General features: G+C 38.3%; 1 protein-coding gene across 1 annotated transcript in view; it reads left to right on the top strand.

The window, feature by feature from the left end:
- The window catches only part of lama2 (laminin, alpha 2), a 256,482-nt gene extending 236,669 nt beyond the window's left edge, over positions 1-19,813 (top strand). Inside the window, exons 62-73 of the mRNA XM_084737401.1 lie at positions 916-1,105; positions 4,002-4,088; positions 11,488-11,600; positions 13,492-13,585; positions 13,963-14,058; positions 15,347-15,427; positions 15,634-15,711; positions 15,981-16,059; positions 16,155-16,286; positions 17,012-17,142; positions 17,821-18,040; positions 19,475-19,813. Of these exons, the coding sequence (XP_084593527.1) occupies positions 916-1,105; positions 4,002-4,088; positions 11,488-11,600; positions 13,492-13,585; positions 13,963-14,058; positions 15,347-15,427; positions 15,634-15,711; positions 15,981-16,059; positions 16,155-16,286; positions 17,012-17,142; positions 17,821-18,040; positions 19,475-19,635 (1,462 nt within the window). The 3' untranslated portion in view covers positions 19,636-19,813. The remainder of the gene's footprint in view (positions 1-915; positions 1,106-4,001; positions 4,089-11,487; positions 11,601-13,491; positions 13,586-13,962; positions 14,059-15,346; positions 15,428-15,633; positions 15,712-15,980; positions 16,060-16,154; positions 16,287-17,011; positions 17,143-17,820; positions 18,041-19,474) is intronic.
- The last annotated feature ends 2,999 nt before the right edge of the window (positions 19,814-22,812 follow it).

Here is a 22,812-nt window from a genome sequence, read left to right as displayed (position 1 = left end):
CATGGTAATAGGAACACTGTGTCCTTGACTCTTGATCTTATTAAGGTGCGTTCAGACCATTGCCTGTAAATAAAGATGGACGACACGTCTTCGCTTCCTGATAAATGAAACCAAAATACCCCAGATTTGAGTGCTGCCGTGACATCACTTGGTGCCATAGCAGTAGTGATTAGGGTTGGAGCCCTGGTATCAAGGTCCAGCCAGCTGACTCAATTGCAAGCAGGACTCAGCTGTCAATCATGATGCAAAATCCCCTTTTTATAGCACCAAATAACCAATCAAAACCAGACTTACTGAATTGAACAAACATCAACGTCATAAGAATTCCCTAAATTGATAGAAACTGTCTTTGGGAAAAATGTAATTGACTGGAGCTTGAATTTTTTTAGTTAGGCCTGTGTCCCCTCTGCTAACATAGAAGGGGCAGACTTACGGTCTATACTACAGCCAGCCACCATGGGGTGATCAAGATATTTTGCCTTCACTTTTGGTTAGTTCTCATGTTGTCTATTTTCATGTGTGTCATTGGCTAAACACAAAATGAATTGTTGAGGCAGTGTGATTAAATACAAAGTGAACTGAAACAAAAACAGATACAAAATTTGTTCTAGATGGCTCAGATTTGTACGAAATACACTCTTCTTTTCCTACTAGAGGGCATCAGCACTGTAACCTACATCACTGCTTTTTGCTAACAGCTGAGAGTGAGACTCAAATTAAAAAAAGATAATAATACAGATGGAGTTGCTCTTCAGTCACTGTAGCATTTAGTCTGAACACAGGTCATCAAATGACTGGTATATGTGGTAAATACATGGCAATTTTAATGTTGGAATTCTAGTTCATTTTGATTTTCCTGTCTGTGTCAGCCTAACGTAATAATTTTTAAATCTAATTGCCTGTCGATCTCTCCAGTCTCTCAGATTTCTCCCAGCCTGTGTCGTTTGAGAATGCCGAAATCGGCCAGTGCCCAAACCTCGCCCCAGCACCGCCTCCACCCCTTCTGCCAGAAGAGGAGGAGCCCGAGAAGGAAAAGGAGGAGTCAAAGCCACTCGGTCCTCCACCAGCCTCAGCCCCTGCTACACCACCTCCAGGTCCTCCTGCTGTAAGTGGCTTAGATTAGCATGGGAATACACACCCACCTGCACTACTCAGAGGCTTTTCTTTCATCATTAGTACTTTTTAGTAGAAAGTGTTATGGTATTAAAAGTAAATGGGGATATTCATATTACATCAGAGGGTCTTTATTTACCATGATATAATGACCAGACCTTTTGTTTAGGTAGCCTATTTTACACGCATACACATTAGACACATATATAGAGATACAGTACAGTTTACAGTATAACACATGTGCCACTGTGCACATAACATTTACAGAAGTGCAGTCCAGCATTTTCCATTATTTTCTTACTGTTACTCACACAAACACACACCTATTTCTCTCTGATGAAATGCGGCCGCGGCCTCGCCGTGTTAGCTTAGCGCTTCATCACACAGCAGTTGTACAGCCCATTAACTCTTCTTTATAGTCCCTTTAGCCTTGAGCCACTAAAACTCCACCTCTGGCAGCCTGTCATGCAGTGCGGAGTCACGGTGCTACGCTACGCTAACTGTGCATGCCATTTATGCTTTATGAGCCCACAGGAGCCAAAACACTTTCAGCTAACATTTAGCCACTATGCTAAGAGGCTGCAAGGCAGTGAGTCATAACCCAAGCTGGGCAATATATTTCTTATTTTTAATATAAGCCGTACAGCAGTCATAGTTTATCAGTTACCCAGTTACCTGCTAAACTACACCTCTAAAAGGACATTGATCATGAAGCACAGAGCCAAAGATCTACAGCTTAGCTATAACTCGGTGGTTTGTTGCTTTATGGAGTGTAAGTTCATCTGTTTTATGATATACAGTAGACTACAGGCTGTGAGAAGCCACAGATTGAGTCACTGTCTACATTTTAAGAGACCCCCGGCAGTAATTATCTTTATTGTGTTTTGTTCGTTGGGTGTCTTGTTAATGCTGATCTTGTTGACTCTTGAAACAGTTTTCCATTATGGCCACAGCAATTTACAATATACTGTACAACCATGTGTCTCACCAGACTTCAGAGGAAAATGGATGTTTTTAAAAAAGTGTAAAGTCTTTAGGGCAACATGACCTTTACAGAACCAAAATCTTTTCTGAGTTAGCCTCTGTTCCTCTAGCCTCTGTATGTTTGTATAGAGTATGTCTTTCTTTGAGCTTCAGGCTTTCCAGGTGATTTATATATTGTGTGTTGTATTGATGTGTTGAGTGTTTTCTTTATTGATTTACTTTAATGATTAGAGAGGCTGCCTTCAGTAATTAACTTAAGTAACATTTCCATACAAGTTGTAAAGTTACAGCAGTCGTGCTGCTGTGCCTGTGTATGTATACGTGCACTGGGAGAGGCTTTGTCCTATTTAACACACCTGCAGCCCATCCAGTCCATTATTTAGAATATTAATTTTCTGACACAGTCCGTCCGACACACTATCAGTGGTTTATTTCAGCATCTCCATTTAGTTCTTCAACTGGCAGAATTTGTCATTTAAATAGCAGCACAGAAGAGTCAGGTGCACCTGGCTCTCAGTCAGAGATGACACTGATTGGTTTAATTCATGTTACACCAGAACACACCTCTGGTGAAATAAGACTAAATATAACCTCTTTGCACCTTGCCAAGATTATGCACCGTTTAAATAGCAACCTGAAGTTATCCTAAATATAGATCATGTAAATATAGCCCTTAGATTCAGGACTGACCAGGTAGGGACGTCACATTTTCTCAAGTATATCGACAGCCACAAAGTCTGAACCTGAGTTGCTGTATGACATCTATTAAAATATAACTGGTAGGATGTGGGCTTTTTCAGTTAAGGAGATTTATCCTGCATACTAACATTAAAAAGGCTGCAACTGTGTGATTAGCTTCCATAGGAGTACAAACCTCTTCTGAGACACTGAATGTGGCAGTCAAGGGATCAGGTTCAAAAACATCAGACAGAGATGTGAGAGAGAGAGAGGGAGTTTGGAAAATAGATTTCCAGTTGTTAGATAATTAAAAACAGAGACCAAATGTGCTAGAATATTAGGGAGCGCAGCCTATATTAGGATGTATTTTGACAAGTTTTAATTTGGAATAATTGAAACGATGTAGAACTATTCCTGAGTTACTTTGATTATATACTTTGTTAATACACAATTTGAAGCCCTTGTATTTCAATAAAATTATGTACTTCTATATAATTAGATATTTAGACACAGATTAGTACAAACAAATATTTTTCCATCTTCAGCAGAAAGTAGTCAGCATGTTTGTTCTTGAATTTCATCATATAATTTAACACATTAGCATTTTTAGATTTTTAATTTCATTTTTGACAGGGGTTGTGCTGCTGCATGTGACAGGGCTCTGCACGCAGGTTCCAACATGCATTTTTTATCAACAGTAAAAGGATATAGTCAGATTGAAGACGTAATCATAAGTTGAATCACAGCTGAGACTGAACAACAGACTCAGCATGTGCTTGAATAAATAGGCTTCTCTTATCTCTTTCTTTTTCTGTCACAACTTATTCTGTTCGTCTGTTTCTTGAGATTGCTGTGAGCACCAATTTAAAGGTTGAAGAGGATCTGTGAGGGGCACCTTACAGGCTCCAATGAACCTCTGAAAAAAAGGATTCTGGGTTTTTGAATTCTTTTTTTACTTGCTGTTCTGATTGATTATATCATGACACTTTAATTAAAAAATTGCCAATGTTCTTTTAGTAATTATGCTTCAGTTTAGGGTTAAAAAAATGGGAGCTGAACATTTCTCCATTGCTTCATTAACCTCTTTGACCTCTCATGTCTATGACATCATTGCCTGCCTCCGGCTGATTGGCATGCTGTGTGCTCGTCATAAACATTGTTGTTCTCCTGCCTCTGCGGCTGCCACTAATCCCCTTCCTTCCCATTCCCCAAACGCTAACCTGCAGGAGGCCACGCCCCCTGCCACACCTGCTGCCACACCCACTGCTGCCGCAGCCCCGCCCACTGCTAAACAGGAGCCCACCATTGACATGGTATACACACACACGCACACACACAAAAACTTTCACAGTGATAAAGTTTTTTTTTTAAATATGTAAGTCTTTTAAAATGGTCCACAAATACGCAAAAATGCGAAAACATATATATAAAAGTTCATGTAATCTCCTGAAATGTGGATTTACATAATGGACTCACCGATGTGTTTTAAGGAGCACTGGTATAGCTTTACCAGGTTTTGTTCACACCGACTACTTTTATACTTCTGGTATTTGTTGACAATAAGAAAATGTTAAGTATCACCACACTTCTCTCAATGCACACACTTGAGTTTGGGTTTATGAACAGTCATCAACCCAGAGCTTTCTGACTTGCTGTCTCCTTTCACCCTTTAGTTTTTTTTTTGCTATCAATGCTGAATTTTAGAATTTAAAGGGATAGTTTGGATTTTTTTAAAGTTGTGTTGTATGAGGTACTTATCCATTGTCAGTGTATTACCTACAGTCGATTGTGGTCGGCACATCCACGGTTTTGAGAGGCAACAGGAGTACCTGTGTAGGAAGCTAAGTAATGTACTGCGGTGCACAGGCTTAGCAGCAAAATGTATTTTAGGCTGGCCCATCTGAAAACAAAACAATATCAGTTTAAGTTTACACCATATTTTCCAGCTTTACCTTGCCATCAGGCAGCCTTTCCTGATGAGAAACTCTTTTTACCTTACACAACAGTCTTCTGCAGCCTTAGTCGGTTAGTTTGTTTGTGTTATTGTAAGACTACTACAAGTTCTGATTCACCAAAGTCACACAATAACACAAACAAACAAACCAATAGAGGCGGCGGCAGACAAGCAGCTCCTGTGTTCTGCAAGGTAAAATCACTCTTTTTGCCAAAGGAGCCTGGTGGCTTTGGAGTCTGGTGATATTTCGCTTATATATCAGCAGTTTCCTGTCAGTGAAGGCTGTCTGACAGCAAGGTAAAGCAGTGGAAAATATTCTGAATATAACACAAATTTAAACTGATATTGATTTTTTAAATTGGTGTCGTGCCTAACGCAATCTACTGCAGGTAATACACTAACTATGGATAATCCAAATTATCCTTTTAAAGAAAATGAACATTGATGACAATCCAGGTTAAAACAACATTTTATTCTCATCATTTTAAAATATTTGTAGTCATGTGCAGAGTGTTCTCATAAACATGCATTGAGCCCAATTTCTCTAATATGGGAGATGAGTTACTCTGTTACTGTGTGTGTTAGTTCTCCATTTAAAGTGCATTTCTTACCTATTTATTTGCTATTATAACCTGTTTTCACCCGGAAGGTCAGTTGAGTAAGGCTTTCCTGCCCGCTTCACATTTGTATTGAGCTGCTTTATGCAAGCCCAATCTTTAACCTTGTTGCCACTGACCCGCTCTACCTGAGCAGCTGTGGGTTACTCTAAGTGCTTTACCCAAGAGCTCTTGACATTAGTTAATGAGAGATGGGAGAGCCTTACTCGTCTGATACTCTTACAGTGAGGTGTTGTAACAGGGCACCCAGATGCTGACTCACTTTATACTGTAGCTATTTCTTTTCAGCTGATTAGTGATATATTTCAGCCTATTAATAGTTTTTGGTAGCTAAGAAATGTCTGCCTCCTTAGGGTCTTGGTGCAGTTTTAAAGCTGGTGCACCTGCAGTATTAGTTGCCTTAAGCTTTTATAGGTTTGAAACACTATTAAGCAATATAGTGACCGGTGACATATGCTGAGGGAACATTGCACAGTCTTTAAATGGGTCACGAGTTGAGCAGTAAAACATTCGTAGCCTAAGATAATTACTACCAGAGGCCAAAAAAAGTAGCTTCTTTGAAACGTACAATAAGCAGAGCGAAGACTTCTGATCTCTTGAGAGTGGTGGCTACTCTGATGACACACACATACACAGACACACATACACACACACTTAAACAAAATCCAGACTAAATGACTTCTGATTCTATTGGTGTGACCTCCAACCAAAGACCAGTCATTCTGAATGGAGGACCGTCTTCCTATTGTTAGCTTAATGGAAAGACGCAGAAGGGATGAGAGAAAGGGATTGAAGAAGAGGCTAGAAGAGAAAGAAAGGGGAGAGATGTGAGCGGAGAAAAAAGGTGCAGCCATGGAGGAAGAGGAGGAAAAGAAAGGGAGAGTCTTTCTGAACCGAGCAGCGACCGTCTTTTGTTGGCTTAATGGAAAGATGGAGGAGAGGAAGCGGCAGAGGAATGAAAGGAGAGGGAAGGAAAGGGCTTCTGCGCAAGTGACATCTCCCTTTTGTTAGATAGGGAGAGGCTGAGAAAGAAGAGAAAAAAAGGGGGAGGTTGAGGAGGAGGAGCGGATATGAGGACAGAGCGTGATAAGAGGTGAGTGTCAGCTGCAACAAAGCAAGGTCACGGTGTGGGGAATGTCTTCACTTGAAAAAGAACAAGAGAGGAGGGGAGATTAAGACACACATACACACACACAGAGATACTCCGTCGTCTCAGATGCTCTCCCTCTCGCTAACTTTGTCTCACACTGACGCTGGAGGTATGGTAAAGCAGCAGGTGAAGTATTCAAGAGAGGAAAGGAGAAGGCCCACAGAGGATGGAGGGAAGGAAGGAGGGGAGAAAAGTGTAGGAACTAGGACAGAGCACTTGAGGACAGAAGAGGAGATGGGAGGTAGTCTTGGAACTCCTTTCACTGGAGGAAGGAGTGAGATCAAAAAGAAATAAACAGGTGATGGTAGAGGAGCAAGGAAACTTAAGGGTCATAATACCAATGTTCTAATGTTCTGCTTGTGTAAAAAAACAAAAAACAAAAACAGAATGTATGATTCGCAAATACTTTTGGACCTGTATTCAGTTGAGTAAAGACGGGATATTTAATGTTCAAACAGATAGACTTTATTGTTTTTTTGGAAATATAAACTCATTTTGAATTTGATGTCTGCAACATGTTCAAAGAAAGTTGGGACGGGGTCATGTTTACCATTGTGTTACATCACTTTTTCTTTTAATGACACTCAGTAAGCATTTGGATACTGAAGACGCTAATTGCTGATGTTTTCAAAGTGAAATTCTTTCTCATTCTTGCTTGGTGTTTGACTATAGGTGCTCAACAGTCCGGGGTCTCTGTTGTTGAGCTGCATAATGCACCACTCATTTTCAATAATGTGACTGCAGGCAGAGAAAAAGACATTTGAGTAGCAGCATGTGTTACTCCAAAACCTATGCGTACTTTAATGTATTAATGGTGCCTTCACAGATGTGTTACCCCTTGCATAGGCACTAACATACCTCCATACCCCCCTGAATCTTTGAATGATATTATGGATTGCAGATGGTAAAATCCCTCAATTCCTGCAGTTTTGTGTAAATATTGTATTCAAGCTGTCAGGCTGTTTGCCAACGCAGTTTTTCACAAAGTAGTGAACCTCACCCCGTCCATGCTGGTGAACGACCTTTCGAGCATGCCCCTTTCATAACCAGTCATGATACCTATAACTTGTTTTAATTGTTTTAAAAAAGGTGCTTTTTGAGCAATCCACAACTTTCTCAGCCTTTTGTCGCCCCTGTCATTTGTCATTTTTTGAATCCTGTTTCAGGCATCAAATTCAGAATGAATATATATTTACAAAAACAATAAGGTTTATCAGTTTGAACACTCAGTATCTTGTCTTTGTACTGTATCACAACAGCATTTGTACTTTGTGCTAATTGACTAGAAATTGGAAAGATTTGCCAATCATTGCATTCTGTTTTTATTTATGTTTTACATGTTGTCTCAGGTTTTTTTTTTGTTTTTTTTTTAAATTGGGGTTTTATTGAAGCCTGTGGGTGATGCCGACAGGTGAAGCAGTCTGAAACCCAACATATCTGCGTCGGATCACCTTTGATGAAGAAGCCTTTAATGAATGAAAGAACACACTTCAGAGAACAGCATATTGACTTATTTTTCAAAATGTGCACGTTCATTTATTTGCTGTTGGTCTCCAAGTGGTATTCAAAGATGAATAGACAAACTTTACAGGGGTAATTGAGAGTCAAATTAAAATTCTCACTAAGACAGATTTTTTTTATTTATTTATTTTTTTTAAGTTGCAAGTAAGGTGTCTCTTAAAAATACTGAGTTTTGGATAAATGAATATTAACAAAATCTGTATTCCTTATTCCTTCTTTCTTCTTTATAATTTGATCCAGAGACTGCTTTGTCATGATTGACAGGGCTTATTATAGCCCATTTTACTGGAATATCACATATTCAAATGATATGTTTACACCTCCTCTGATTACTACTTATGCATTGGTTGACTATAAACTAACCCTTAGCTATTAAACAACAGGCACACTGTAAATTGTAAATAAATTTAGCTATTATTGGCCCTATCAATCATTGTAAAGCAGCCACTGGATTGACATAAGGGAAGAGAGAAGGAATGATACTTATTTTGTCAACAGTATTTATTAATCCTAACCTCAATAGGGACACTTCACTTGCAACTTTTCACAAGGACTGCAGGCCTGTCCGGTGCTCTCAAGGGCAGGATACTCATGTCACAGGAAAGAGATGGAAAATGGGTCCAAAAACATCAGAACATACAGACTAAGACAACAACGTTTTATTAACATTTTCAACACCTACTGCATCTTCATCAGACTCTGAAGACCTATTTTCTAAGTCTTTCCTGTGGCATTTAGAAAAATCAGTCACTATGCTTTTCTCTGAAGTGTACTCTTTCATTTTTTTTTAAAGGCATTTATACATACATATGTTTGGTTTCAGTTTTTGCCAAAGTCTGGTTCCAAGCAGAGTATATAATGTTGGTATTATGACCTTCCTCCATTTTTGTTTCCTTGTAGAGGAGATAGGACAGCAAGATGTGAAAGGAGAGATGAGAAGAGATGAGATGAGGGGAAGTGATAAAGCAGGAAATGAAGAGAGGGGAATGAAGAGATGGTGAGATGAAAGGACAGAAGATGGAAGGAGAACAAAAGAGTGGGATGGGGAAATTAAGCAAAAATGGTTTTAAGAGAAGGAGGGAAGATAACTAATGGAAGGGGCTTTTAGAAAGGTTGTGTGAGTAGAGAATGGGAGCAGAAAGTGACAGAAATTGGAGTGGACGACACAATAGAAGACAACTGCTAAACAAGGAGAGGTGGAGAAAGAGGAGTGGAGAAGATAGAGCAAGAGGAAAAACATGAACGTTAAAACAATCATGAAGGAGCAGGGTGTGAGCATGGGGGCAGCGGGAGGAGAAGGGAAGATAGAAAAGTAGAGGATGGAAGGTGAAAGGAGAGGGAGCAGTGCAAGAGGAGTAATGAGGAGATAAAGGTGGGTAGAAGAGGAAATAAAAACCAGTGGAGATGAGCCTTGTTGAAAGAGGGAGAGAGGAGAAGCAGAGGAGTGATAAAAGCGATGAAGAAAAGTAGAAGAGGAGAGACAAGGAACGGTTAGGGTAGAGGAAAGGAGTAGAAAATAAACACAAGAGAAAGACAAAGGAGAGAGAATATTTGGTTTTAAAGTAAAGAAGCTGAAGAAGAGGGAGACATGAAAGGATGGGAAGAGGAGAAGATGAAGGAAGAGGAATTGTTGGGAAAATGTAGCCAAGAGTAGGAAATAATGAGAGTTGAGGTGGATGAGAAAGAAAAGAAGAGAAAAAAAAATGGGAGAAAGTGAGATGAAACGGGATGTTGGAGTAAAGGAGTGGAGAAGCAGATAAAGTACAAGCAGATGGGAAGACAGGAGGAAGACTTGGAGTAAGAAAAGAGAGGACAAGGACAAGGAGGAGAAGAGATATGACGGAGAGAATGAATAAAGTGGAGGCAAGTGGAAGAGAGAAGAAAGAAAACTGCAGTAGAAAGAAAATAAAGTCATAAAATAAGATGCTTCTACTTGTATTACAACACTGACACCTTGTGGTCACTGGCTGAACTGCACAGAGGGCACAGTAGTACTCATCTGACACTCTGTTTACACTGCTGCCAACGTGAAACCCAAATCAAATGGAAATCAGACTGCAGATTCTGATGGAAAGAAAACAGAGGCAAGATTTATGAGAATCGAACTGTAGGAGGGTCCGGTGTCAACCAAATCCACCTCGGCAGTGGCAGCTCTGAGGTGAAAAAGAAGAAACCGTGATGAAACATGATTGCAATTAAACAGATTTTAATAGGCCATATGGTGCAATTTGCCGGGACCATCTGAAATATTCAGTATGATCATTTTCAGTATGAAAAGTGGTATAATGATAAATTGATACAAATTGTAATTTTGTTTTAGATTGAAATGTAATGTAGACTTTGTATACCAAGTCCTCGCTTAGAATTTGCTTGAATTTAATCTTCTGTGAACTCTCTTTAGTTTACTTTGTAAATATGAACTGAATCTGAACTTGATCCCTACTACACTTTCCAAAAACGTTGGGACAGTTGCATGTTTACCACTGTGTTACATTGCCTTTTCTTTTAACAGCATTTAAGCATTTAGGAAACTGAGGCCACTAAATGTTGACATTTTGAAAGCAAAACTTCTTTCCCATTCCTGCTTGACATACGACTTCAGTTGCTCAACAGTCCGGGGTCTCTGTTTGTGTATTTTGCGCTTCATAATGCACCATACATTTTTAGTGGGAGACAGGTCTGGACTGCAGGCAGGCCAGTCTAGTCTACTACTTGCTCTTTGCATTTTACCAGGAAGCCACACTGGCAGTGTCTTGCAGAAATAAGCAGGGACGTCCTAGAAAAAGAGGTCGTCTGGATGGGAGCATATGTTGCTCCAAATCCTGTATGTACCTTTAAGCATTAACGGGGGCTTCACGGATGTGACAGTTACCCATGATTTCTCCAGATTCTCTGAATGTTTTAATGATATTATGGATTGGAGAACCTTACCCCATTCTTGGTTGAACAACACTTTCAAGGACATCCCTATAATTCTCATTCATGATACTGTTACTGTTGCTGATTAACCAGTTTATCTGAGGCGTGTTCAAACTGGTGTTTTGAGCATTCCATAACTTTTCCAGTCTTTTGTTGTCACGGTCCGAACGTTTTTTTTTTAACATGTTGCAGTTATCAAATTCCTAATGAGTGTATACTTACAAAAAACAATGAAGTCTATCAGTCTGAACATTAAATATCTTGTTTTTGTATGGTTTTCAATTGAATACAAGTTGAAAATAATTTGCAAATCATTGCATTCTTTTATTATTACATTATTGCTATTTATGTTTTACACAGCTGTCCCAACTTTTTTGGAACAGTTTGTTGACCAACCAGCCCTTTGGCCCCTGCAGATGAGAAGCAGAAACCCTATTAGTGTGATTGACATGTGTTCTGCTCCGGTGTTAAGGTTCCTGTTGTCAAGAGGCAGTATGAGCAGATTGGTGAAACCCTGTCAGCGTAACTGACACGTTATGTCCAATCTGCAGGATTCATGTGCATCAGCTGTGGCCCCGACGGCGCTCGAGGAGGCCTATCAGTTCGGACTGACCAGGAACAGCCACATGAGCTTCGCTTTTGATGACACCAAAGTCAGAGAGAAGTATGTATTCAATCATCTTATTTTGTGGTACTGACCTTCAGTGAAGTGCACACAGTGGTGCTTGTTAGGACATGTACTGTACACATTTTACAGATTTGTTTGTATTATAATATCAGTTATATAGCAACCAATCTCAAAGTCATTGGCTGTCGTTTCACAGTCATTAGCCTGACGTTTTGGAGCTTCTGGTGTAGACAACTAATATCATTATCCAGTCTAGTCCCTTGCCCGCAGATTCTGCATTCAGATGTATATATATGTTATATAGCGATTGTACAGCAGCTGCCACAAATAACAAGAGAAAATTGCAACACTGACACTAGTGCAATGACAATGTTCATTTAAATCAAAACAAAATTATATTTACAAACTATTATATATGTAATTCCAAATAATGTTGGACTATTCAGATCTTTTACTTGAGTAAAGGCTGTAATACTATAATATATAAGTGAACAGTATATCTTTATATACTGTTGGGTAGTTTAACCTGCAACATGTCATCATATTTCACTCACATTTTTTGAAGTAGAATTGTAAAGTAGTATGAAATGTAAATATGTAAGTGTAGCTACATGTCTGCCATATGTAACACACTCGGCCCAACAAACTTTGACCCATGTGTGGGTGTGCTTGTGCGTATCTTGTCAAGTTTCAGACAGACACATCACACAATGGAGCGCAGTTCTACATAAATAAAGGAACACAGGAGTGAGTAAGTGAGTGATAGTTTGGACGGGATAAGATTTCTGCCAACACAGGTGTACAGCAGGTCAAAACCCAGAGAAGCATCCTCGATGAATATTGAATTAGAGAACCAACCCTGGAAACAACCTCTCAGTTTCACAAACTGACAGAAGCAAAAACAACAAAATGATGAAAGATAAAAGAATAGACTTCAAATAGATATGTACCCATAATGTTTAGGTTCATACACATGTTAGGTACAGTTTTAATAGTTTTGTTAGGGTTAGGGTTTTTTTTGGGGGGGATAAGACTTGTAACATTCTCTCTCTGCTGTCTACTGCTCTACACTAGTCTGCTGTCCAAATCAAAGTGTATCTTTTATTATTCTGTGTATCTGTCAGTGCTGGAAAACATGATCAAATGACAAAGTAGGTGTCTGACTTAAAACTGCAATTTGTCTTCCATGCAGTTTACTGGAACATCCCATCCATCCATGCCTAACTAAACATAAATCATTTGAACTGTACTGTATATTTTCAGTTGGGAAATATACCTGTATTTTAAAGGTCCAGTGTGTGTGATTTGCAGGGAAATATTGGCAGAGTATGGTGGAAATGCAATGCAACATTAATAAGTATGTTTTCATCAGTGTGTAATCACCTAAATATAAGAATTGTTGTCTTTTTGTTATCTTAGAATGAGCGTGCAGGTCCTCTTCCACAGAGGCTGCGATGTTGAACTGTCCTGTTTCTACTTTCTAATCCAGAACAGACAAAGCAAACATTGGCTCTAGAGACGGCCTTTTGTGGACACCAATGCTTGGGTGGGGAAGGGTGAGGCGAGTGGGATGCATTTGGTTCGATGCCAGTAAATCCAATACACTTGTCCTTTAATAAGTTGAGAGTGTTATTTAAATAAAGCATGAATTTTAGGCATTTAAATCTGCTGCTGAAATATTTACAGACTAAGAATTACATGCATCCATTTGTGGGAAAACTGTTGTTATGGTTGCAGGAAACTGTTATACATATTGAAATGCTGTAAGGATCCAGTATTCTTCTATTTTCCAGTATTGTGCATCACAAAGACTTACTGAAAAGTACCTGTTAAAACAGATTTACTGTGTGTTTTATAGAGGTTTTGTCGGTGTCCTCATATGCACTGTTTTTATAATCTAACATATGCGTTTGTATGTGTGTCTCAGGCTAATATTGGACTTTGAGCTGAGGACGAAGGAGGAGTCTGGTCTCGTTCTCTACATGGCAAGAATCAACCATGCTGACTTTGTTTCCATACAGGTATCCATCTTCATTTTTTTCTCTGTCCAAAAGTTCTAGTTATGTTTAAAAGTTTAATTCAAGTCAACTATGTTAACACAAGTTGCTTGTTTGTATCTTAAAGTGTTCACAGTGTTTGACTGTATTTTACCACCTCTCGGTCAGCTCTATTTACATAAGATGAACAGCCCCCACTTCCTTTTGTTTTGTGGAGTAGTTGAGCAGATTTTCAAACACAGTGACAACAAAAGTTATGACTATCAAAAACCAAGACAGAGGGGAATTCAAAGATTGGAAATTAGGGAGTATCCCCACTAAGACTGTACAGAGGCTGAATTTTGTTGCTTCACAAAGGTAATATTAACCATATCATCACTTTTTTCTCTCTCTTCTTGTAGATCAAGGACGGACAGGTTTGTCTGGGTTATGATCTTGGACATGGAAACATATCTGGCTGCGTTCCATTCTCCATCAATGACGGGAACTGGCACAAGGTAGGACAGTTCTTCCGTCTTTCATTCAAATGCAGTAGAATAATAGGTAGTTTAGTTTCTGTCTTTATCATATGCTCTGTACTTTGAACTGATTTTTAATTTTTAACACTTAGAAGGGACCTCTACCGACTTAGTGTTCGTTCTGTCCACTTTATGTCTCTACAATACATATGAATAAAACATAGTTTAAGACCCACTGTTTATTAGGATTACAATAGTCATTATTTACTGACTGTCGTTTTATGCAGCCCAGAATATTAAATCCTTGAGATTTATTTTTAATTAACCACTTTGTTACTTTGTTTTTAATGCTTTTCTGATTTTCAAAAAGGAACACATGGAAAGAACATTTGTCCTCTTTTAACATCCAAGACAACATATACTCCAACACCAGGCCTTTATTTGAAGCAGGCCTTTGTTTATAAGTCCCTCTGTTTGAATATATTTGGTAATATTTTAGTATGAAGTCTTGTTTTGATTAGTTTCCCTTTGCCATGTTAAAGTTCCCACATTTACGTTCAGTTCAAACTCAACACTTCTTGTATCCTTTCAAACTAAAAGCCTTCTGGCGCTTTAGTGGAAAGAAAACCTTTATTTCTTAACAAAGGCTATTATTAAGAAAAGTGTTGTGGAAAATTCACTGACTCACAAGGTTCCCATACAGTGCTTTATATGCAGCTACTGCCATCTTATGGCACCTGTATAGGTTTGTCTGAGACAAGAGGCTTGTTCAAGATGAACTGCATCTTGCCTGGATAGTAGACAAGACCAGGTGGCCACAGCAGGAGGCAGTGACGAAAAGTCAAGTCAGGCAGTTTGCTTAAGAAATAAAGCATGTTTCTCACTGTATGATTGTTATTATTATCATCATCAACCACACAGTATGCTCGTCAACCAATTAAGCATGAGATTAATATATCTAGCATTAAATATTAAAATAACATAAAAAATTTGGATTTTCTACAAGACTTGGTCAAAACTAAGAGCCAATCACAGCTAGTCAGCTCACTGACCAGGCGACAGCCAGGTGTTTGCAGTAGGTGAATAGTGACTGCAGCGTCTTCCTCTAAAAGCTGCTACTGCCTTGATCTCTTAAGGTTATCATTGCTCACATGTGCATGACGTCAGAGCAAGTTAGGATCACGTCAGACACAAATCTGATCGGTATGCACTGTGCAGTGATAATGAGTAAGTGATTCTGCACAGGTTTGGCTCATCTCAAACTAGCTTATTGACACAGTTCATCTCCTTTCTCTTCCCTCATTTCATTCTCTGTTTTTCCTCTCAGATCCGTGTAAATCGTCACAAACAGAGAGGTGTCCTTATGGTCGATGGGCGATACACTAAACAGATGATCAGTCCAAAGAAGGTACCTTAATTTTTCTATTCTAACCACTTTGAAATCTCCTATATAACTTCACATGCAAGTAGTTACATGGAAGACTAGTTAAAAGGAAATATGTTGCTTAAGAAAACAAAGACAAATGATCCAGTAATGAACCTCAGATCTTATATACATATGTTGATTTTTAAGAGGTTTTATTGTTGCTTTAATTACCACCTTCTTCTTACCAGGCTGACCTGTTAGACGTGGTGGGAGTGCTGTATGTTGGTGGATTACCCAAAAACTACACCACCAAGAGGATAGGACCGGTAAAAGACACATACAAATACACATATACATTTTCTAAAGTGACTTGTTTTGCATGTCAACCAAGGAGGTCATACTTTTATTCTGTACTTTAATTCAATCACTTTGGTTTAATTAACTAAGAGTGAAAGATAATTAATGTTAGTTCTCCATCAGGACTGATAAGTATCTTTGTCTGAGAGTGGATATCAGTCAACTGATCATTGAGGGATTGTTGATTGTTTTTTTTTTTTAAGATTTAAACCAGTCTCCTCTCTTTTTCTGCTTCTAGATTCTCTACAGTATCAACGGATGTATCCGTAACCTTAGGATGGTGGGAGCCCCTGTATCCACTAAATCACCCACTACAGGTAAACTATCAGTAATGGAGTTAGAATTATCTTAATTTTTTGCTTTTCTGTAATGTTCGTCTCCAGTTGATGAGCCTCTCACCCTCTCATCCCAGGTCGCATTGAGACTAGTCCTGAGGAGTTTAAATTGGACATGGCCACGCCCACCTCCAGTCACATGGTAGGAAGATGCTTTGTCGCGACTGAGACGGGCACCTACTTTGATGGAACTGGCTACCTGAAAGCAGGTGAGACGAGACACCGACAAACTGCAGAATGTCAGCCTGTCAACACCCTGGCAGCTATGAACCATTTAGTGTAGCCCCAGCACAGTAACGTTTTCTGAAAGGGAGAGTTTTGATTATTTAACTTGGGGTTTTATGAGATTCTTATCCATAGTCAGTGTATTACTGGCAGTAGATGTTGGTCAGGACATCCCTAGATTGGAGAAGTAGGGAGCACAGAAACTAAGCAATGTGCTGCAGCCACAAAGGCATTACAGCCACCAGAATCTTTTCCAATAGTTGTATAAGCCGAATATTGCTTTCTCTATACCAACCAAACTCCATGGGTAAAATCAGTGGTCTCCCGCTGCCTAAAACTGTTAGTTTGTTTGTGTTATTGTCTGATTTCTGCATTTTAAAAGGTTAGTTTGGAGTTACTGAAGTCACATAATAACATAAACTAATTAACAGATTAAAGCAACTCCCATGTTCTGGCAGGCCAAATTTATGATTTCACCTATAGAGTTTGGATGGTTTAGAGAGAGTGATATTTAACGGGGTAAAGCAGTGAAAATAAATAAAGCATACACTTGTGTCATTCGGCATCTACTGTATCTAATACACTGACTATCATTGAATACCTCCTACAGCCCCACATTAAATAATCTGAACCACACATTTAAGAAAATGGACCCCTTTCATGTTCTAAAGGTGAATAATAATCGTCTCTCTCTTTCTTTTTTCTTTAGTCGCTTCTTACAGAGTGGGTCTAGATGTGTCAATAGCGTTAGAGTTCAGAACCAGCAGAACCAACGGAGTGCTTTTGGGCATCAGTAACCAAGCCAGCGATGGACTGGGACTAGAGATCGTCGAGGGGAAGGTACAGAACACTGATTTAAGGAATACATAAATAATACACTATCTGCTATCTGGAGGAAGAATTATATGAAAAGGTCGGTGATAATCAGCGGTTGGGTGTTAAGCTTTAATGACTGAAATTTAAATGGGCTCATTGGTTTCCATTTATTATTTTACTACTCCTTACCACTTTTTACTTACTTTGAAAATAGTGAACAGCTGCAGAGTCTAGCAGACAAATGCAGCCTGATCTATGATCCAACCATATGGTGGCACAAGACAGTTTAGACAGCTTGCTTTTCTTCGGTGTGATGTTTTTAATATAAACTGGCATCACAAAAATAGTGTTAAGTTGTTGTACTGGAACATTGTTGTACTGGAACATTGTCAAACTGGGTGTGCTGTCATTCCCAACTCTGACTTCCAAGGTAAATGGCACACGCCGTAAATGTGTAGTTTACAGGTTGCTGCCCTCTGGTGGTTTGGAGTATTATTAGTAATGCATAAATAAGTGTACTTTCTAAAATATCAAACTACTCTTATTCTGTTTTTAAAAGTTTTGTTATGCTGATTGCATTAGAATATGCAGTATCTCTGTACAATATGATAACAATACAGGTACATAAAAATACATAAATGATAGGTATGGATTAAAAAAAATCATTTTCTGTTGTTTACATGTTCCTTTGTCTCCCCCTAGCTGCTCTTCCATGTTGACAATGGAGCTGGACGAATCACAGCAGAGCACATGCCTGAGGGGGACGGCTTCTGCGATGGCCAGTGGCACTCCGTCACGGCCAACAAGGTTCGCCACAAGGTGGAGCTGACGGTCGACGGGAAGCAGAGCCAAGCAGAGAGTCCCAACGTGCGCTCCAACACGTGTGACACCAACGACCCCGTCTACGTTGGCGGATATCCTGGTATGACTGCCTCCTAACACACATCCATAAAATAATACTGGCACACTTTTATGTACGTAAGCTCTGAGAGGCAAGTGAGAAAAAAGTACTGGTGATCCTACGTCTGATCTACAGTGTTTTCACTCCTCTGTTTGTGACTTAAGAACAGGTGAAAAAGAAATAGGGAATTTTTATTTTTGTGTGTGGTGTTGTCATACTCAGCCAGAAGAGGCTGAAGTGCATCAGTAACCTGTGTTCTAATTTGGACTTAAAGAATTAATGTTTTCTTCAAGGTGAGTTTTAATTTCTCAGTGCACTCTAAAAACAAGGTACATATATACTATACATGAGGGCTGCAGGATACATATCTTGATACAGAGGTTACCATTCAGTATATTGCTATTTTTTCCATTTTTTTTTTAGGAAAGTGACATTGTATAAAGAACAAATGATGTAAGATGTATAACATCTGAGTTGAACATGTTTACTTTTTTTACGCAATCAAAACAGGGAAGATAGGAAATAGTTCTACTATCTGGTGCGATTTAAACACAATACAAAATTAACTACTGCCACAAATCAAGTAAACAATTTAGAATTAATACAGTATCACAAGTGTGCATTAACAAGTTATGTAACATTACTGTCATGTCATTCTTTTGGCTAGAAATGTACTGTAATTTGCAATGATCTGCTGTAAGTATGTGAGCTAGAGTGAAAAACATGTTGGCAGCTTCTGAAATTCCATACTAACATATTACGTATTACGCTTTAACTAAGATTTTTTAGTGTCCCTGAAATCTTACTATGGAAATCAACTGCACACAAGATACATACTATATCTTGTAAAATACTATAGTACGCAAGCGCTGGCAAATTGATCCCACAATGCAATGCAGTAGTGATAATAGCAGCAATATAAAAGACAAAGGCAATCAGTAATGCTTCAGTTTAAATACAAGGAAGATTTCACTTCGCTGGGCATCATATATTTTTTGAAAATTAGTTCAGTGTTGATATAGGTTACCATGGTTACATGTATCCAACCAATGAGGAAGCTGACATGATCAGTGCTGAGCAGTGTGTCTGAAAATACATACAACTGCTCATTTACACAAAAGTATGTTGAACAATACTACATAGTTTGGGTGTGTAGTGCATAGTATGTTCATAGCTAATTGTTCAAAGCTAACCAAGGGTTACAACCTAGGTTGCAGGATTAACGCCTATTAAAATACATTTCTAGCCAACAGAAATCCATTATAGTAATGTTACATACCATGTTAACACAAAGCACTGTATATACAGTTGTGTTTGGAGTGCATGGAGAAATTAAAACTTACCTGGCAGAAAATATTAATGGTATTTTCCTATTTAGAGCACGGGGTAGTGGTGCACTCGAGCTGAAATGACAACAACAAACACTTTAAAAACAAGTTTCATTTTTTCTCCTAGATGGAGTTCGTCAGGCGGCTCTCTCCACCAGCACTTCCTTTGGAGGCTGTATGAGGAACCTGAAGATCACCAAGGCTGGCAAGACCTTAGACGTGCAGTTCAACAAGTCTCTAGAGATTAAAGGAGTCCAGCCTCTCTCCTGTCCTGCTGTAGCTGCTTAACCCATATCATAGAGCCTCCATAGAGCATAATGTTTGTGTAACAATAACAAATTCAACCCATTTGTTGACATGAATTTTGCTGCCAGGTGTCTGCAGACTAGCGTGTAACTACCTATGATGAAGTTCACACTTCTTAACGGCAAAGACACTATCCAGAGAAAGACACATGGAAACATCAGTGTTTTGCTACCAACATGCAAAGTTACTTGATGAAGAAAAAAAAACCCTCAGCAGTAAATTCAGCCTCATGAGACCCTGACATCATGTACAATGGAAGGCTCTGATCAATAAATCCATAATGGCTACAAATGGAGATCTCTAAGTGTTTTACAATGTGTTTGTCACTAATTTTACGTGAAGAAACATTAATATTAAAGACCTGTGCTGTGGTTACAGGCGCTCACAGTATTAATTATTTTGGAATATGTGTGATTATTTGAACTTTAAATCAGCTATTATATTATTTAACCCTTGTTAAACAAAAAAGAATGAACTATTACAATTTATATCTTTGTGTGAATTTTCTACATTTGTCCTTCATAAACCTTGTTCCGTGCGAACTGGTTGAGAAAGTCAGTCATTTCTCTGCCACAACTTGTTCACTTTTTTTTCATAAAGAAATTGAAATTAACTTTGTATAGTCTTTACCTTCTCATGCTGAAAACAACTGATGAAGTCGGTCTTCTTCCAGCCCGCTCTACAACGACAGAAGTAGTGAACAAACAGTTTACTCATCTAATGGCTCTACAGAAAAGCTAGAAAATTAAGCCAGTCACCAAAATACAAATGGTAAAAAAGCTAAATACAGTAGAAGCTTTGCCTGTTCAGCTGTACGCCATATTGATAACTTTATTGGTGCTACAACAGATATGATGGTGAGTAGATGAGAGTTCATTTTTACATTTTTGGGTGCAGTATTCCTTTAACATTCCAAGCTTGATCAATTGATTTGATTGATATATTGGGGAAATTTTAACACAAGCTGCAGCTTGTATAACTTTCAGAAATGTTGAGATGTTGAAGGTACAAGGTTTCTGCAGGACAGTAATGGCAGTTTTTGCTCTGCATGGTGTGGCTGAAAACACTTCAGCAGTTGTTTCTCAAATATACTCTTGATAGCATCACACAGATTGTCCTGTCCTTCTTTAAACTGCAGAACATGATGGTCGGTCGGACTAATTATTATAAAATTTATTTGCATCTGGTTCCCTGGTAGTTCAGTTTCCTGTCCCTCCAAATACATAGTCATATAAAAACTGTATTCGAGATACCAGAGTATTTTTCATTTCTGACAACTTTAGTTTCTAGTTGTTTTCTAAATTATTTTAGAAAAACATAATTATAGAATAGGTTTATAAAACCATAAGTCAGTTAGTTGCAAGAAACTTCATTGCCAATTATTCTGATACTGATTTAAGTAATTTTTCATGTAAAAGACATTTCGTGGTTCCAACTTTACAAGAAAACATGGAAATTTGCGTTTGAAATTACAATTTGCTAATTAAATAATTAATAATTTTAAGGTTTGGACTGTCAGTTGGACCAAACAAACATTGTAAAGGGGTCACTTTGGGCTCAGGGTAATTGTGACGACATTTTTGACACTATTTTCAAAGTTGTTTACTAATAAAACAATCAAATCATTAATGGAGGAAATAATCATTAGTTGCAGTTCTATACAAAATAAATTCTCTACCTCATCCAACTACAACAGTAAAGTCCTATTTTTTACATTACTGCATGTGTCATAATAATTTAATGAGACAATATATAATGGTATAGCAGTCATGGGACATTTTACTGCATTGAGTAATTTTACCTTTAAGTATATTTCCCTGATTACACTTATATACTTTTCCTTGTAATGGTATTTTTACAGTGTGGTATTTGTTCTTTTACTTCCTTCACTACTGTTGGAAATGAAGAGAAATCACAAGGATCTGACACGACCACATGTGTATTTGCTTGACTTTTTTTCAGTAATATTAAGTAGTACTAAGGATTAAGTTTGATTATTGATAGATGAGGATGGAAGGGAAGCCTACAGCTTTCTACCAGAACGCCATCAGATGGTGCTGCTGCACCTCACTGTTACTGTGACAAAGCGGCTGTTGAATCTGTCAGAGAGCTGCAAGTGTGATTGGATTAGAGATGCACAGCTGGATCTGCTAAATGAGATTTTTTTTTATTAACTATTATTTTCATATTCTCTGATAATGTGCAGTAACTAAAGTTATAGACCACTAACCACTTAGCTTTTGGGGGATTTGGGTGATGATTTTGGTTAAATTACTAAATTAACTATCCAAGTTCATAATTATAATAACTTGTGTATGATTGCTTTCCTGATTTAATTCAATATTTCTTCTGTTCACTGTGTCTAAGTTAACAAGAGATAAGAAATAAGATCAGACATTCATCTGCACTACCAGTCAAACCTCACTAGAGGGCAGTGTGTGACTACTAAGTTATTTTTTCAGGTAAGACATTTCATGGTTCCAACTTTACAAGGAAACATGAAAGTTTGCTTTTGAAATTACAATTTGCTATTTAAATAATTATAATTTAATAATTGATTCTTAATAAAACATGTGCCTGTTTGACGGGGGTGCATTCAAAGCTCAGAACCTGGTGTTTGACTCCGTTCCCCAGGACTGATCAGGAAAACATGACATTTACCTCATTTCACGTGGTGATGTAAAGATGAATTTCTTTGCGGCTCCTGGAGGAATTCACACGGACACACGACGTGATGAAATAACGGGCAGGATCCCTCTCTTTGTTGTGCATTCCTCTTTTATTATCATGGTCCTCTTTACATAAGGTGAAGGATGGTTCGAGGTCAGCCCACTAAACCTTGTTGAAGTGGAATGTTCAGAAGAATATAATAAAGCCTAATAACATTATATCAACTCACTCATTTTAAAGTCAATACATCTGTTCATGTAAAATGATCAACCTGTTCTCACCTTCATGACTCCAAGATTAGACCTCTGTCTGTTCAGCGCGGTCGTTACAAGGCTTTGATAAAAAATAGAAAAATACAGTGGCAGTGGAAATTCATGAAATTAGATTTTTTTTTTCTTCTTTCATGTGAGATAATCTAAGAAATGGTTATAGAACAGGAGCCTTATCACAGAAACTTTCTATTTTTTAAATTGTTTCCTAACAGCATTT

The sequence above is a fragment of the Lutjanus erythropterus genome, chromosome 15 (genome assembly GCF_056507025.1).
Source record: "Lutjanus erythropterus isolate fLutEry1 chromosome 15, fLutEry1.hap2, whole genome shotgun sequence".
Lineage (NCBI taxonomy): Eukaryota > Metazoa > Chordata > Actinopteri > Lutjaniformes > Lutjanidae > Lutjanus > Lutjanus erythropterus.
Note: the sequence above shows the minus strand (reverse complement) of the source record. Positions and strands in the feature narration are given on the sequence as shown.